Here is an 18,226-nt window from a genome sequence, read left to right as displayed (position 1 = left end):
TTAAACTATTTTATTGAGATATAATTTACATACCATAAAATCTACCAATTTTAAGCGTACTATCAGTGCTTTTTAGTAATTTTATTGAGGTACACAATGTTCTGTTTTTATGCACACTTTTGGCACCAAATGTTTCTTTTTCTCCTACATCAACCAATTTTCCAACTCTCCGGACACCAACTGGGTGTCCTACAATTCAATTCAGTTTTCACACTAAGTACCCAGAGACAGTGCAGACCTGGTAGATTTAAGGACTCAGTCCCACAAGACTGCCTCAGATCAGAGGCCAGTCCCAGGCTCACATTGTCACCTATACATTTTGTCACCAGGTTTGCCAGTTCACTAGAATGACTGACTCACAGAACTCAGGAAAACACTTTTCTTGCTATTACTGGTGTGTTATCACATATGTACCACAGGAACAGCCATGTGGGAGAGGGGCACAGGACAAGGCAAGTGGGGAGGCTGTGGAGATTCCACGCTGTTTCTGGGCATGTCCCCCGCCAGCACCTTGACATGCTCACCAGCCCTGAGGCTCCTTGCATCCTGTCATTTAGATTTATGGAGGTCCCATTGCATAGACATAGTTGAGTAACTCATTGGCCAATGGTGATTAACTCAGCCTCCAGCCCCTGTTCCCACCTCAAAAGTCAGGGGTTCAGCTGAAAGTTCCAATCCTCTGATCTTGCCATGGTCTCCCTGGCCACCAGCTCTTATCCTGAAGACACCTTCCTCTCCCCACCTCAGTTCATTTCATTAACATACAAAACCCATTCTTATCACCGGAGATCCCAAGGGCCTTAGGAGCCCTGTACCAGGAGCCAGGGATGCAGACCTAATATTGATTTTTTATTATATCACAGATACACTCACACCACAATCCAGTTTTAGGGTATTTCTGTTACCTCAGCAAGATTTCTTGTGCCTGTTTACCCTCATTCCCACCCCAACCTCTAGGCAACCCCTAATCTGCTTTCTGTCTCTAGGATGTTGCCTTTCCTAGATATCTTGTATAGATGGATTCATACAAAAGTTAGTCTTTTGTGTCTGACTTCTTTCACTTAGCACAATGTTTTTGAGATTATTCTATGTTTTAAGTGCAGTTCATTTCTTTTAGGGCTCAGTCATATTTTATTGCATTTTGTTTATCCCTTCATCAGTTGATTGATATTTGGGTTTTTCCACTTTTTGGCTTTTCTGAATAATGCTGCTAGGACATCTGTACAAATAACACAATTATTTTTTAATAATAATCTGTGTAGCTCTAGCTGATTTGGCTCAGTGGATAGAGCGTCGGCCTGTGGAGTGAAGGGTCCCGGGTTTGATTCTGGTCAAGGGCACATGTCTGGGTTGCAGTCTCAATCCCCAGTAGGGGGCATGTAGGAGGCAGCCAATTAGTGATTCTCTCTCATCATTGATGTTTCTATTTCTCTCTCCCTCTCCCTTCCTCTCTGAAATCAATAAAATATATTTAAAAAAATCTGTGTGTGTGAGTCAGGATGAAGGAGGAGAGGTTCATTATAAAAGTGGTATTTGAGGAAATGATTCTCATTTTCACTTTATGGTTTTAAAAGTTAGACCATGTTTACTTACGCATGTCACACACACACTCACCTGGTTAGTTCTGAGGCGTCCGAGAAACCAAGGCTTCCCTCCAGCGGTATTGTGAAACCAAGGACAAGCAAGGCTAAGAATGAGAAACAAGCCATTTAGCAAACTAGCTTATGTAAGCCTCCAAAGCTAGAAACAAAGAAACTGGAAAACCGAACTCACAGGACCATTGAATTCAAAACAGAGTATCTTTTCTATTGTGTATATGTGTGTTTTTACATAGAATCTTTTAATGTTATTTCAGTAGTTTGAAATGAATGTACTGAAGATTTACCTAAAAATTATATTTAATGGGAAGCAAAAGAACCCCCAAAAGTAAGGCTATAAAAGGGTTATATTGGCCCAGCTGGTATGGCTCAGTGGTTGAGCATCAACCCATGAACCAGAAGGTCACAGTTTGATTTCTGGTCAGGGCACATGCCTGGGTTTTGGGCTCAGTCCCATGTAGGGGGTGTGCAGGAGACAGCTGATCAATGATTCTCTCTCATCATTGCTGTTTCTACCTCTCTCCCCTTCTCCCTTCCTCTCTCTGAAGTCAATAAAAACATTTTTTAAAGGGCTATGTTGGAAGTAGTATTTGGGGTGGGGCTGTGGAGGGAGGTAGAGAGAGGGTGGACAGTGACAGATTCTGCCTGCCTTATTTTGGAAGTAGCAACCAATCCCCTTGCGTGGGACCTCCTCTCCATCTTTCACGGTCCATGTGGCTTGGGTGTGGCTGGTGCCCCCCTCTAGCTCCAAGGTGGGCATCTTATCCAGGTGGAGCAGATGTACTGGCCATGGCAATTGGCTCAGAGATTGGCATGTGATTTCAGTTAGCTGGCCTGAAGTTTGCTTTCTTCTTTTCGGGTGGTGGGCATGGGCAGGGAACTATTGGGAATGAGCAGCTGTTTCCTGCTGGAGCTGGTGAGCTGGTGGGAGTCTCATGCTATTGGGTCCACCATGTGAAAAAAACCTGCCCAGGAAAGAAGCCAAAGGATCCCGACAGTGTGGCCAATGGCTGAGTGTCAGACCATGTGCCAAGACATCTCCAGGTTGATTCCAGGTCAGGGCACATGCCTGAGTTGCAGCTCTATCCCTAGCAGGGAGCGTGCAGGAGGCAACCGATCAATGTTGATGTTTCTCATCAATGTTTCTCTCCCTCTCCCTTTCTTTCTCTCTCAAAAAACCAAAACCAAAAACAAAACAAAAAACACAACCGAAACCACCCCCCCAAAACACACCAACCAATAAAAACATATTAAAAAAAAAAAGCCAAAGGAGAGAAAATTGATGTCAAGAGACAGAGATTCCTGATGATACTGAAAGGAGTTTTAGGGATAAAATAGTCAGGTTTAGGGAGTTTTTGGAATAAAGAGGGTCCAGGGGGGAGGAATGCATAAGTGAGGGCTTGGAGCTGCCAGAAGGTATACATTCACAAAGAATAAAAAGGTGCCACAGGATAAGGGGAGAGGAAGACATACATTCACAGAAGATAGGAAAAAAACAGAGTTTGGGGATAAAGGAAACTTTCACAAAGGATAGAGAAATGCCCACAAAGGGCAGAAAGAGGAAAACAGATTTTCACAGGAGATAGGGAAATGTTGCTAGATAAGGGGGAGAGGAAGTGGGGGCAGCACATGGGTTTTGGGCTTTGAAGCTGATATTCTGCAAAAAGAGTGGCCAATTAGAAGAGCATAGGATCATAAAGTGAGGATGGGGTCCAATTAGAAGGGAGCATGAAGAGACAAAGAACTACAGCAGTTATAAACCTTAGAAAAAGGGGTTTTGTGGGTTACCCCCTTGGGATCCCTCCCTACGTGGGAGTCTGTATTTGCTTCCAATAAATCTCCACCTTTTTCATTTGCCACCTTTTGTCCATGGCTTCATTCTTTGAATCCATCTGGACAAGAACCTGGGAAAGAAATCACCCCGCGTCCTGCTCAGGAAAACAAACCGAATCAACATCATTTCCCTACAATTGGAAACTGAAGACACTGCCAGATGGAACACACCTCTAAGGCCACCTGGTGCTTCTAAAGCTCCTGGAGAACTGAGCGAGTCACTCGGGTACTTCATGGGAAATGCGTTTTTTGGCTTGAGCAATTCTTGTCATGTGCTGCTCCTGCACTTCTTGGCTGCGGCGCTGGGGGCAGCACCCTTTCTGTGTGCCCAGACGAACAGCATGGCAAAAAGCAGAATTTGTGAGCACTTTTCTGTATGATTATTACACTTCCATTGAGAAGCACACACATAACAAAGCTCAGTGGATTCTGACAAGCGGGTTGAGAAATAGAATGCTTTCAACTCCCCAGATAGCCCCGCTCATGCCAGAAAGAATTTGATTATGAAAGGAAATCCCAGTGCAGTGGTTTATGAGAATTTACATTCATCAGGCAGCGGCAAACACTTGGGATTCAGACCAGGTCTATCTGACCTCAGAGACTGGAAAGTAACATCAGACAGGAACTCTAAAAATTAGGGTTTTATTGTGCTTCTGTATACTTACTCCTGTGTCAGAGGCCCCTGCTTACCTTTGTTGAATAAAATTTCACCTCCTTATCCATCCCTACAAGGCCTTATGATCTGATCTCCTCTGGTAAGTCCTCAACACACTGCCCCTTCCCCATACTCCTTCCCCACCCTGGACTCAAATCCACCACACTCATTCCTGCCCCAGGGCCTTTGCACCTGCTGTTTCCTCTGCCTGAAAGCTCTTCCCCATATACTTCCTATGATTGGCACCTTGTTATCATTCAAGCTCCTGCCCAATCCTCAGGGATGCCTTCCCTGACTACTCTTTCTAAAGACAGGCCCTATCTGCCTCACTATGTTCAGTTTAGCTTGCACAGCCTGGTAGAAAAGAGAGAGAAGTTAACAGAAAAATTAAATAATGAGCTTTCTCTGCTGGAAGTCTATGGGGCTGGAGAGCTTTGCTGAAGGCCTTGCAACCCTGGGGAGCATTGCTGTAGGCCATGGCACTACCCCTCCATGCAGCAGTCTCCTTTTCTATAGGACAAGGTGCTAGTGCCCACCTCATAGGGTCTGGTGAGAATTCAGTGCGTTAATATGTTTAAGTGCTTAGCAGAATGTCTGGCACATAATAATACCACATACTGTCTTTTATTATTATTTATTTTTATCGTTCTGGTTCCCAAGTAAGAGTTCTTGATGAGAAAGGCTGAGTTCTTCTGTGGAAACTTTCACTTTTGTTCTGCATTTCGTCATCTGGTTCTTCCCAACTTCTAGATCATAGTCACCTGTGGGGTTGAACATTCCTGGTGCCTGACATTACCTCTGACCAACTGGATCAGGTTTCAGAGCGCAGGTTGTTTTCCCAACTCCACATTGGGTGTGGTTATTCACCAAACTAGAGGCCCGGTGCACGAATTCGTGCATGGGTGGGGTCCCTTGGCCTGGCCGGTGATCGGGGCTGGTAGCGTGGCCGGCCTGGGGGAAGGACTGCAGGAGGTTGGCTGGCCACAGGAGGTTGGCTATGGGAGCACACTGACCATCAGGGGACAGCTCCTGCATTGACCATCTGCCCCCTGGTGGTCAGTGTTGTCATAGCTACCAGCTGGTCGTCTGGTCATCATGATTGCTTAGGCTTTTACATATATAGACTAGGGGCCTGGTGCATGAAATTCGTGCACGGGGGAGGGGTCCCTCAGCCCAGCCTGCCCCCTCTCACATACTGGGAGCCCTCAGGGGATGTCCTACTGATAGCTTAGACCCGCTCCTTGTTGGAGCAGTCTGTCCTCCCTTTGCGGGAGGCGACCGGGCTGATCAGGGGAAGGCGCCAGCCTCATCACCCTGCTATTGCAGCCACTGCCAGTCACTGTAACCACCAAGATATTTTCATCAACATGGACTCCAGTCCCTTCACCGTGAAAAAATGATAACTTTCTTTAGGCATTTTCAAGATGTGCCTTTCATAAGATATGACATTTCTTTCTTTCTTTTTCTTTTTATCCTCACCTGAGGATATGTTTCCATTGATTTTTTCCCCTTCCCTCTGATTCCAGGCTCAGCCCCTTCCCAAGCCTACAGCCTGGGGCGGAGGCTGTAGGCTTGGGAAGCGGGTACCCCCGTCCCCCTAGCTTAAAGCCTCCGCGGGATGGTGGCTGGGAGTGACCTGGGTGCCGAGGAGGTTCCAGGGACCCAGGTATGTATGCAAATTAACTTCCATCTTTATTGGGTTAATTTGCATACCCACTTTGATTGGCTGTGGGTGTAGCAGAGGTACGGTCAATTTACATGTTTCTCTATTATTTGAAAAGATGGGAGGGTCACTGGTGTCTTACACAGGGTGAGGCAAAGTAGGTTTACAGTTGTTCGTATGGGAAATAATGCAATAATTAATAAATAGTAATACAAGAATAAACTCTGTGTTTCATGTACTCACAGCTGTAAGCCTACTTTTGCCCGACCTTGTATACTCTTTGGTTAAACTTGAGCTCATATTTAAGTGTATTAATGAAATCACTTATTCATATAGCATATATTATTTTTACTGACCGGTTTTATATGCTAGACACTGCTTTTTAGTGGGAGAGATGGATGATGATTAAACAAACAAATAAATAAGAAAATATAAAATAACAATAAGATTTGTGATAAGATAATACTTCATGTGAGTGACTGGCATTTTCTTTAGAAAGAGTAGTCAGGGAAGGCATTCCTGAGGATTGGGCTGGAGCTTGAATGACAACAAGGTGCCAATCAAGAGGACGATATGGGGGAAGAGCCTTCAGGCAGAGGAAACAGCAGGTGCAAAGGCCCTGGGGCAGGAATGAGTGTGGTGAGCTTGAGTCCAGGGTGGGGAAGGAGTATGGGGAAGGGGCAGTTTGTTGAGGACTTACCAGAGGAGATCAGCTCATAGGGCCTTGCAGGGCCGGGTAAGGAAGTGAATTTTTATTCAGAGCGCCTCTGAAGAGTGATATGATCTGCTTCAGTTTTGAAATAACTTTAAACAGGCTGGAGGATGGATTTTAGTGGGGTGAACGTGGGTCAATGTCTTCAGCCAAGGAAGCTTGAGTTGTCGTAGCCCCTGCTCTACAGAAAAACAGCATAATCAAGCTTAAAATTTCAGTAAGGACAAAAGGCGAAGATTTCTATGGACCCAGGGCATCAACCACTGCAGTGATTGTGCCTGGGGATAAGGCATGAGACGTGAATGTAACCTAACAAATGAATTAAAGTCCCGATGTGCTTTTATTTATAAAAATTAAGCGTTTTTAAATCTGACTGTCCTTCTGCTTAAAACATCCAGTGGACAGTGGTGGCAGAGGAGGCAGTGACGCACCACACGCAGGGCTGTCCACCTTAGGTATGATGCCTTCCCAGGGCTGCCCACAGCCTTTGCAGGAGTATGTTCCCAAGTCAGATGACTAATCGTGCTTCATGGTTTTTATGACGTCTCTATGGAAACTCTTAGAAACATCTGGACTAGTGAGCTGTGGAATTATGCACTGAGTCTTCCTCCATGGCAGCCCATGCCGCTGCTGTCCCTGGGTCTTTGCTAAACTATGTAGACTGCTCCCAGGGCCGGTGCCTGGGCTGTGGGGTTGGACTGGGCTCAGGCATGACTCAGTGCCAGCCTGCATCTGAATCTGAATCTCTGCTTCTTCGCTGGGAGCCGAGTTTTCCTAGACAAGGACTTAGCCCCTCTGAGTTGCAGAGTTCTCATCTGTGACATAAGGGGGTACTAGTGCCCGCCTCAGGGGTTCCTGGAAGGCTCAGAAGCACGTGCCCCCCAGGTAGCCAGTACAGTTCCCAGCCTGGGGCCAGCACTCCACAGTGTCAAGCTCTTTTGAAAGCCCTCTATGCCCTCTTTATTTAAAAGGTGGGCCCAGAGGCAGCCACGCCCCTGGGAGATCGTCATCTTCGGAAATGCAGAACTGTAGGCTCTACTCCAGACCTGCTGAGTCAGATTTTGCCCTCGAGCAAGAGCCTGGGTGAGTCTGTGGGAAGTTTCCGTGGAAGTGCTCTCTAAGCTAGCATGTGTGGAGGAAGGAGCGTGGGGTCTGTTTTCATTATGGAAACCTGTCGGCAGCACCATATGGTGCAAAGACTCCAGCTGCAGGACCTGAATAACCCTAACTAGCTGGGTGTTCATGGCCCACCATGCACCTCCCCCTTCTTCCCCCCCCCCCCCCCACCCCAGGACTCAGTTCCTTCACCTGTAAAATGACTCACCTGTTATTTTCCTCCTGTTTGCCTGGAAAAGGACGTCATGGTTCCTGTGGCTGTTAGTACAGTCTTCAGAGAGCCTGACTTGTTGCCCACAGCGGCTCACCGAGTGGCCGTGGACACGACCTGATATTAGGCGTCTCGATTAAAATAATGGAGAGTGACAGTGGCCCAGGAACTATAGCCTGGTGTTCTCAGAACCTAAATGGGAGAATTTTGTAGTTTGGCTAAAAGGCATTGCCCTAGAAAAGATGAGCGCTGTGGCAATGGATGCTTCTGTCACTTACAAAATAGCCAGAATTACAGTGTAACGGATGATGTGCGGAAGTCCCTGGGATGCTTCCATTTAATGTCACACATTTAGCAGCCACAAAAGCCTTTTATTTATTTCAAAACATCACAAAGCAAGAAACACAAGACATTGTTTATATTAGCAGGATGTCAAGTACACTGAAACCCCCAATATATTTCAGCACAAGAAAAACACACAATTGTACACCAAAGACACAGGGCAGTAGAAGAACCCCTGGTATGGGGGGGGGGGGTGGTGGAGTTCTCCAGGGCAGAAAAGGGTCTGAAGGAGGCGCAGAGCACACAGCACACAGTGTATGCAGCGCTAGTCAGCAAATCTCGCCCCATGCTCATGGGAATGAATTGAATGAATTGCTTTACTTGATAAGGTACAGATGTTGATAACAGGATCACCCCGACTTTAACACCACCAGGCTGAGCAAAAGTTTTCTTTCCTAGATTAACGTTTCAGGAAATCATGTGATTGAGACACAGTCACAATGACCACAAGCAAAGCTTCCAAGAAAGTCACATACAACTTCTCAAACCTGAAATCACCATAGAGCAATCTCTGGAGACACACCCCCTCCCATCCACGATGCCCTCTTATGTAGTTAAAGGCAGAAAAGGAATAATAGGGAAAAGGCTTTTAAAATAGGGAAATATATACCTTAGGAGAGCAAGGCATCAAAATACTTTACACACAGGTATGTTCTGTTTTTCCAAAGTACTTGATCTCTTTTTCATTAGAATTTTGAAAGCTGCCTTAGGTTGAATGCATAAAACACAACAACAAAAGCAACTCTAATAACAAAAATAGGGGCATCATGGGTAACATTTTGATGCTAGTTTTCAGGGGAGGTTGGTGAGGGTAGGAGGGTAGAGAGGACGCTGTGCTGCATTGCTTCTTTCACAAAGAATTCATTGTTGTGGGGCAACTGTTGCACTGTAAACAGAATAACAGGATGGAAACTCAAGTGTCTTATGAAGGAGCAGCTGGCAGTTGAGGTCGGGCGCGGTAAGAGGTTTGCCTGGGAGAGCTTTGACCCACCCTCCTGTCAATGAGAATCCTTCAGTCTGGACGACCCCAGGGGCGAGGATATGCTAGGAGGCGGGTGGGCAGGCAGGCGCTGCAAACCCTGGCACATGGCAATGAGCGCACACAGCAGCCGGAGCCGCCTCACAGACTCCTCCTGTGGCTGTTTGGGAAATCAGAGTTTGAGACTTACCCACATTGGGATCCTTTCAGAGAGCCGGTTACATTCCATTTCCCTGTCAAAGGCTCCGCAAGCTTCAAAACAAGACGCACACAACCATGGCTGTTCACACACTTGGGCGTCTTCTATTCCCTCCTCTCTTCTTTCTAAACACCTTAGCTGGCTGGAGGGTTAGCAGTGGCCGAAGGGACCGGCCTCCGGCCCGCGTCCTAGCCCAGGCTCACGCCGGGGCAGCCGCACAGGATCTCACGGAAGGTGCTCCTCAGCTCGGGGCTGCGGAAGGCGTAGATGAGCGGGTCGATGACGGAGTTGCACATGATGAGCACCAGGTAGGTGTTGAAGTGCGCAGCGTAGCAGACGCAGGAAGGGTTGGTGGGGCAGGCGATGATGAGCACGAGGTGGAGGAAGAAGGGGGCCCAGCAGACGACGAAGACGCCCAGCAGGATGGTGATGGTGATGGCACCCTTGAGGCACGAGCGCTGCTGCGGGGCCGCCCCGTCGGCGGGGGGCAGCGCGGCGATGCGCCGCATGTGCAGCCGCGCGAAGAGGAACATGTGCACGTAGAGGGTGCCCATGAGCAGCAGCATGGCGAAGAACAGGGTGACCAGGCACACGATGACCATCTTGCTCTCCGAGTAGACGATGAACACTACGCCGCAGACGCCGCAGCACAGCCACACGGCCACGATCAGGGCGCGCGCCCTGCGCACGGTCACGATGCTGTGGTAGCGCAGCGCGTAGAAGATGGTGACGTACCTGTCCACCGCAATGGCCAGGAGGTTGCAGATGGAGGCCACCAGCGAGATGCATATCATCGAGTCAAAGATGTTGTCCATGTGCTGCACGAACCGGTCCTCCAGGGCCAGCGAGCCGCTGTTGACCACGGCGATCATGACGGTCTCTAGGGCGTTGGACACGCTCACCAGCATGTCGGCCGCGGCCAGGCTGCAGAGGAAGAAGTACATGGGCGAGTGCAGGTTGCTGTTCCTGGCCACAGCCAGGATGACCAGGATGTTCTCCAGCAGGCTGACGGTGCCCAGCGCCAGGAACACCCCAGGCTGGATGAAGACCTGCTCGCAGTACCCGCGGCCGCTCTGGTTGCCGGAGGAGGGGGCGGCCAGGCGCTCCGAGCCGTTAGGCAGCCCCGGCTGAGCAGAGGGCAGGCAGCACGAGGCGTTCATCGCTGACACAGGCTGACCGAGCTGGGCTGCGGCCGGTGCCCAGGCTGCTGCTGCTGCTGCTCACAGGAGGGAAGAGTTTCCTCCAGTTGATTGTGAGGGATGCTGGCCCTGTGCAGACTTGGATTCTGTTCTCCCAGATGGAAGGATGGAGACCGAGCGAGCTGAGGGACACAGAGAACTTTCCTGCTGCTCCAGGGCGAGCAGTTTTATGCAGACACTTCTGCCATCTCCCTCCTTTCCCCTCCTTACTCAATCTCGGTCCCCACTTGGGAACAGAAAACCTGCCACCGGTTGCTACAGTTACGGCTCCTTTCCTGGCAAGACAGGGGATGTAGTACCTGTTGTTGGAAGTGAGGGGTGAATACTCACTTTTCATACATTGGCTGGTGGCAAACAACTCCTACTTAATCTTCAGCGCAGCGAAATGACCACTGAGCACCCGGAGGCTCTGTGACTGACAGCAGGTAGGCTCCCAGGGCTTGGGCAGGGGATCAGAAAGCAGGCTGGTGCCCCCTGCTGGCCAGACTGCGCATCTGTTTGCTGGGTTTTCTGAGCAGTTTGTTATTTGTCCTGGAAACTGCCACAGGCATCCATTCATCTATTTACTTGTCCATTCATTCATTTTTAAGTAAACATTTACTGCGCACCTACTATGTGTCAGGTCTCTGCTGCTGGGCGCATAAGTTTATGGTGAGCAAGACAGACATGCGTTTCCTGTTTTCCCCCAAACTCGGAGTCTGGGGTGGGAGACAAGAAATCAGGGAATTAAGTCCTTGTGATAAACGCTTGAATGGGGAGGGCCAGGGGGATGCTGGTGGATGGAGCCGGGGCCCTAACCTGAATGGTAGAGGAAAGTTCCCAGGAAGGAGCGTCTAAGCCTCGACTCTAAGGAAGAAGAGGCTATGTGGGGCGGAGAGGTGGGGGCTGGGGTTGGAGGAGGGTTCCAGCTGGAGGAATAACACGCCCACCATTCGGAGGGAAGGGCAGTGGATCCTCACGCTGGCGTGGGAACCATCCAGAGGATGTGGGTGCAGAGGTCTCACCCGGCCTCTGAGTGAGAATCACCCAAGGCGAGGGCCTGGGCATGTGTGGGTGGATTTTGAGAGGTGAGCAGGCCATAGCCAGGATTTCCATCTGCTAAAAAGGAAGCTTGGTGTTTTTGAAGAAATGAAAGTAGTTTGCTCTGCCTGGAGCATGGAGCTGGGGGGACACAATCTGAGAAATGAGGCTGTAAAGGTTTTTTATTTTATTTTAAAGGTGAGACATACCCTTTTAAAAAGGATGATTTCAGCCTTATTTGGGAGTTTGAAAGTGGTGGGGGCTGTGGAAGGAAGGGTTCTAGGTAGAGCAGGGATGAGGTGGGTCTGCATTTAAAAGGATTCCTGGCCGCAGAGTGGAGACTGGATGGGAATGGGAGGAGTGAGGAGCTAGGCAGGCCAGGGCTGCAAAGATCCAGGGCCAGATGATGGTGGCCGGAAGCAAGGAGGCGGCCCTGGCGTCCTGGGAGGAGTGGGCAGAGAATGTGGGAGGGAGGATCCTGGCAGTTCCAGAGTGCTTGGGTATGGGACTGTGGGAAAGGGAGTGGATGGGAGCACCCACCTCCTTCTTAAGTAACCGGGAGGATGGAGATGCCCTGGGAGCTGGAAACTGTAAAAGGCAGATTTTAGCAGTTGACTTTAATACGTGGTTCATGTCGGGCTTGATGGCACAGAAGGATTGTGCAAAGTCTGGAAACACTGAGTCCTCTTGCACCTACACACACACACACACACGCACACACACACACACGCACACACAGACACACACACACATTCCAGGTGGATTAATGAGCCATCTCATGATCATCTTACTATGTGGGTACATGAGTGTGTGTGTGTATGTAAGTAAGAGACAGGGGAAATATGCATATGGAAATATAAAATTTGGAATATTTATAAAACTTTGGAGTGGAGAGATCTTAGTAAGATGGGCAACCCCAAATTTAGTATGAACAAGAGGACCATAAGCCAAGTCAGAGACAAACAGGAAGAAAACTTTTGCCATAAGTAAAAGTTACTGTCTCATATAGAAACAATACTTGCACATTAATAAGAAAAAGATGAATTAGCTCTTAGAAAATTGGGCAAAAGAGAGGAAGGGAGAGGGAGAGAGAGAAAGAAACATCAATGACGAGAATCACTGATCAGCTGCCTCTTGCACACCCCACACTGGGTATTGAGCCCGCAACCCAGGCATGTGCCCTGACCAGGAACCAAACCATGGCCCTTCTGGTTTATAGGTTGATGCTCAATCACTGAGCCACACCCTCTGGGCCAAATTGGCTTTATTGATTGCAATCATAAGGCATGACAGTCTTGCCAGTGTTTACCGTATGTTGTTGGCACATGTGGGGGTGTCTGGTCAGAATCTGTTATAATAAACTGTAATAAGGGGATTTTTTTTACTATGCATTTTATTTTATTTATTTATGTTTTAAAAATCTTTATTGTTGAGAGTATTACAGATGTCCCCCCTCTTCCTCCCATTGGCCCCCTCCACCTGGTTCATGCCCTGTCCTGCCCCAGGCCTTCACCCCCTACTGTTTGTGACCATAGGTAAGATCTTAGGTTACTCTCCTCCTGCCTCCCACCCTTTCCTCTAAGAATCATCAGTCTGTTCCATGTTTCCATGCCTCTGATTCTATTTTATTCACCAGTTTACTTTGTGCATTAGATTTCTTGTTCGTTTATTTAGATTTTTAGATTCAGTTGTTAATAGAGATGTATTTATTGCCATTTTATTGTTCATATTTTTTATCTTTTTCTTCTTCCTCTTCTTAAAGAATACCCTTCAATGTTTCATGTGATACTGGTTTGGTGGTGATGAACTCCTTTAGCTTTTTCTTGTCTGGGGAGCTCTTTATCTGACCTTCAATTCTAAATGATAGCTTTGCTGGGTAGAGTAATCTTGGTGGTAGGTCCTTGCTATGCATCGCTTTAAATATTTCTTGCCACTCCTTTCTGGCCTGCATAGTTTCTGTTGAGAAATCAGCTGATAGTTGTATGGGCACTCCCTTGTAGCTAACTAACTGCTTTTCTCTTGCTGCTTTTAATATTCTCTCTTTGTCTTTAACCCTTGGCATTTTAATTATGATGTGTCTTGGTGTGGGCTCTTTGGGTCCCTCTTGTTTGGGACTCTTTGCAATTTCTAGATTTGTAAATCTATTTCTTTCACCAGATAGAAGAAGTTTTCTGTCATTATTTCTTCAAATAGGTTTTTAATATCTTGCTCTCTCTCTTCTTCTGGCACCCTCACAATGCGAATGTTGGTACACTTGAAGTTGTCCCATAGGCTTCTTACACTATATTCATATTTTTGGATTCTTTTTTCTTTTTGCTCTTTTGATTGGGTGTTTTTTGCTTCCTCATATTACAAATCATTGATTTGATTGTCAGAATCATCTACTCTACTGTTGCAGCACTGTAAATGATTCTTTATTTCAGCTAGTGTATGCTTAATTTCTGACTGGTCATTTTTCATGTCTTTGACATTCTCACTAATTTCCTTAAAAGTTTTATTAAGTCCCTTGAAGCTCTCATGAAGATCCTTGAGTAACTTTATAACCATGGTTTTAAACTCTGTATCTAGTAGTTTGCTTGCTTCCATTTCTTTCATTTGTGACATTTTTCTTTGTCTCTGCATTTTGCTTGCTTCTGTGTTTGTTTCTATATATTAGGTAGAGCTGCTATGTCTCCTGGAATTGGTAGAGTGGCCTTGTGTAGTATGTGTCCTATAGGGCCTAGTGGTTCAGCCTCCCCAGTCACCTGAGCTGGGCACTCTACTAAGCCTCTATGTGGGCTGTGTGCACAGACTTGTAGTTGAGCCTTGATTGCTGTTGGTGTCACTGGGAGGAATTGGCTGTGAGGACCAGCTGCAACTACAGTGGGAGAGCTGCTCTGCAGGAAATACATCTATAGAGCAGGCGTTGGTGCTCACTGAGTCTGCCTCTTTTGTGTGTTGCTTGTGGATGTATAGAGTTGTCCACCAGATTCACTGATTCTAGGGCCTCCAGGGAGGTGCAAAGTCATCCACTGCCGGGGCCACATGGCAGGAGCTATAGAGAGATCTGCAGATGGCTGCTATTTGTATTGGGCTTGGAAGTGCCCAGGTGAGGCCCAGCTGTGAAGCAAGGCAGGCTTGTGCTAGTGCCAGGTCTTGGGCCCTTTATTGATAGGTTTAGGGTATGCTGAGATCAGCTGCAGTATGTTTGAGAGATTTTAGCAAAGACTAAAGCCTGATCCAGGACAGGCCATTCATATAGAAAAGTTGCTGCAAATAGCTTGGGTGGGGTAGGATCTCAGGGAATCACCAGGATGGTGCAAGTAGAGTGAGCCAGGCTGGTGGAGACTTAGATATGGCCCCTGCCAGTCAGCTCTGTGACAGGGGAGGTCCCAGCACAGGAACAATGACCCCTGAGAGCACCCACGTCTGAGAGAAAGCTGTGCTCATATTCCTGCCCCCATACCAGATAATCCAGTTCCTCCCTGTATGTGTCTAGGTCCCCCAAAGCCACCTAGCACTGGAGCTCAGAGGGATTGAGTCTGAGTAAGGCTGTACACCGGCCCTTTAAGAGGATCTTCTGGGACTCCAGCAGCCTCCATGTCCCGCAGCCACAATTCCTGCTTGTTTTTACAGCCTGAAGTTACAGAGAGTTTTCTTCCCAGCTCTGGGACGCTGGGCTGGGGGCTGGTGTGGGGCTTGGACCCCTTGCTCCTCATGGTGGCCTCTGTAGAGAGGATCTCCCTCATGATTAAAAAAAACAGCACATGTGGGTGTTGGGCCAGCCCATCCAGTGCCTCTGCCCCTCCTACCAGTCTCAATGTGCTTTCTTCTTTACTTCTCTACTTGTAGGACTTCCATTCAGCCAGCTTTCAGGCAGTTCTGAGTGATGGTTGCTGTATTTTAGTTGTGATTTTGATGTGGTTGTGGTAGGCAGCACATACCAGCATTTACCTATGCCTCCATCTTGGTTCCTCTTTTTAACAAGGAGATTCTTATCCAAAGAGATCATGCACCTGTGTAGAGACCTCTCTGATGGATGTTCTCTCTGCCCCAAAACATCTTCCCTTCTATTGTGCCTGGCATACTTCTCTTATCTTTCAAGATCCAGCTCAAATGGGAACCTTTTTTCCCCCATTGATTTTTAGAGAGAGTGGAAAGGAGGGAAGGGGAATGTGAGAGAGAAACACTGATGTGAGAGAGACACATTGATTGGTTGCCTTCCACACGCACCCTGACTGGGGCTGGGGATCATACCTGCAACCCAGGTATGTGTCCTTGACTGGGAATGGAACCTACGACCCTTTGGTGCTCGAGCCAAAACTCTAACCACTGAGAACACTGGCCAGGGTAAATGTAAACCATTTTTCACAGTTTTCTTCAAATCTTCTGCAGCAGTTTATTTCTCCTCCTTCAACCCCCACTCCCCAATGTGGCAGAGTTCAGCACTCCTCCCTCCCTCTTGTGTCTTTCAGAATGCCAAGTAATTAGAGGTCACACCCCATGCCCCTTAAAGGGGGCAGCATTGTCCAGAGATCATAGTAGAAACAATAAGATTGCATCATTGATCCTAATTGTTTCTGAGGAGCTGCTGCTTCTGATGCCTGTGTCCTCAGCCCCCAGCCCAACTCTGATTTCAGCTGCCTCTTGCTGGACAGCTCCCTGTGCTCAGTCACTGGATGTGGGGCTGGTGGGAAGAGATGCTCATCTCAGGCAAGATGGGGTTCAGCAGCTGAGGCCAATCTGGGATGAATTATAACTGCAAGATTCTTGCTCTCAACTGGGGCAAGTCCTTCACTGAAGAGAGACATGGGTGGTGCAGCTTGGCATTCGTCTCCAAAGATCAGGGGAGTATGTGCCGACATAGAGATGTGACTGGTCAATGTCCACAGGGGGCTTCCACTGTGTGCGCCTGGGAAGTGCGTTTTACAGTGTGGCTGATATTGCGGGAGAGCGTTGAGGAGATATCTGTGGTCCTGGCAACCCACAGAGAGGGGCCTACTGCAGAGCTGCTGTGACTAAGGTCCCCCTGGTAGGTCTGTGGGCGTCTGGAAGCCTGTGTGATCAGAGAGTGGTTAGTTAGAGGCACAGTTACTCCTTCCTGCCCAAGGACGAGCTGCCAGCGGGGGCCAGGGTCAGGTGGGACAAAAAGACAGCTCCTCTGAGCCGGTGTGGGAAGGTTGGGTACACTTTATGATGATCTAAACCCAATCCAGGACCTTCTGACATTTCTTCACGACACTCCCGCAGTGACCAGCCACTGTGCTGAGATTGAGTTTTTCTAAAAGCATATTTATGTATTTTATTTTGGAATCGCTTTCAATTTACAGCAAAATTGAAAAGATGGTACAGCGAGTTCCCACGTACCTCTCATCCTGCTTCCCCAGTGCTAACATGTTGCATCATCGTGGTCGTTTTGTTACACCTAAGGAACCCATGCCAGCACAGCGCTACTCATGAAACTCCACATTTCATGTTGATTTCACCAGCGTCCCCTTCCCTCTCTGTCCCAGGAGCCCAGCTGAGGTCCCACACTGTATTACGTTGTCATGTCCTCGGCAGTGCTTCCGGGGCGTGGCAGTTTCCGTCTTTCCTTGGTTTTCATGACTTTGAGAGTTTTGAGAAGCACTGGCCAGATACTGTGTAGAGGCCTCTCCGTTGGGTTTGTCTGCTGTTTCTGGGTAGACTGGGGTCATGGGTTTCTGGAAAGAATACCACAGAGGTGATTCGCCTACTCATCACCTCATATCAGGGGCACGAGACATCCACGTGATATCACTGGGGCGTTGCCGCGGCCGCCTGCTAAGAGGGGTGTATGTCATTGAGTTTTGACTACTTGTTTGGACAGAGAGATCTTAAAAATTTTTATGTGAATTTATTCTGGGCCTTAAATCCCTACTTTTGCTCATAGAAGGGACAAGGGAAAGGGATACGTGAGTATTAATTAGCTGTAACACTGGTGGAGGGTAGTTCCCACGGGATTGTCCAAGTGTCTGTCTTCTGTTCCTTCCCTCACTCTCTCGCCCAGCCTTTCGCTGTCGGACCCAACACGGCCAAGTGAACCACTTCTCTGCCGTGACGCTGTCAGCAACTGCGTCCCGGACATTTCTCTCTCCGTCCGCCCTTTCTCACTTTCTTTTTGTTCATCTGCAGATTTTAATTTTTATGTTTACATACAAGTCAATATATATATATTTTTTTGGTCTAAATGGTATGCAGAAAAAATTAACTCTGTTTTTCCAACTCAGTGTCCAAATATTTTTAATACCGTGCATTGGATAAATGTTTATTTCCCAATTAATTTTAAGATTTATTTTTACTCATACTCTAGATTTCTAATATTTTTATGCTTTCAAATCCCCATTTCTTTACATTTTTTAATTGAGCTATACATACTACAACATTAATAATTTTAAGGTATACAATTCAGTGGTCTTTAGCACATTCACAAAGTTGTGCAACCATCACCACAATCTAAATCCAGACCATTTTTCATCACCCCAAAGAGAAACCCCAAGCCCATTAGCAGTCACCCCTCATTCACTACCTCCCTTAGTCTCTGGCGACCCTGACCTACTTTCTATCTCTGCATGATGGTTAAAAATACGCTCATCTGAGCCATGTTTAGCTTTTGAATCTCCCCAAAGCCTCCATTTTCTTACTTTCTCATTTTTCAAATTCAAAAACAAACAAAATACTCCCAACAACTGTAAATATTCC

At 47.6% G+C, this 18,226-nt stretch overlaps 1 protein-coding gene across 1 annotated transcript; it reads right to left on the bottom strand.

Moving 5' to 3' along the window:
• Nucleotides 1-8,335: 8,335 nt before the first annotated feature.
• On the bottom strand, nt 8,336-10,468 carry MC3R (melanocortin 3 receptor; the record flags this gene model as incomplete). Its single annotated transcript, XM_080684099.1, has 1 exon — nt 8,336-10,468. The coding sequence occupies one exon, from the start codon at nt 10,466-10,468 to the stop codon at nt 9,497-9,499; it is 972 nt and encodes a 323-aa protein (XP_080540225.1). The 3' UTR covers nt 8,336-9,496.
• Nucleotides 10,469-18,226: the final 7,758 nt, after the last annotated feature.

Source organism: Plecotus auritus, assembly GCF_963455305.1.
Source record: "Plecotus auritus genome assembly, chromosome: 8".
In the NCBI taxonomy this organism is placed as follows: domain Eukaryota; kingdom Metazoa; phylum Chordata; class Mammalia; order Chiroptera; family Vespertilionidae; genus Plecotus; species Plecotus auritus.
This window is presented reverse-complemented; position numbering and strand designations above follow the sequence as displayed.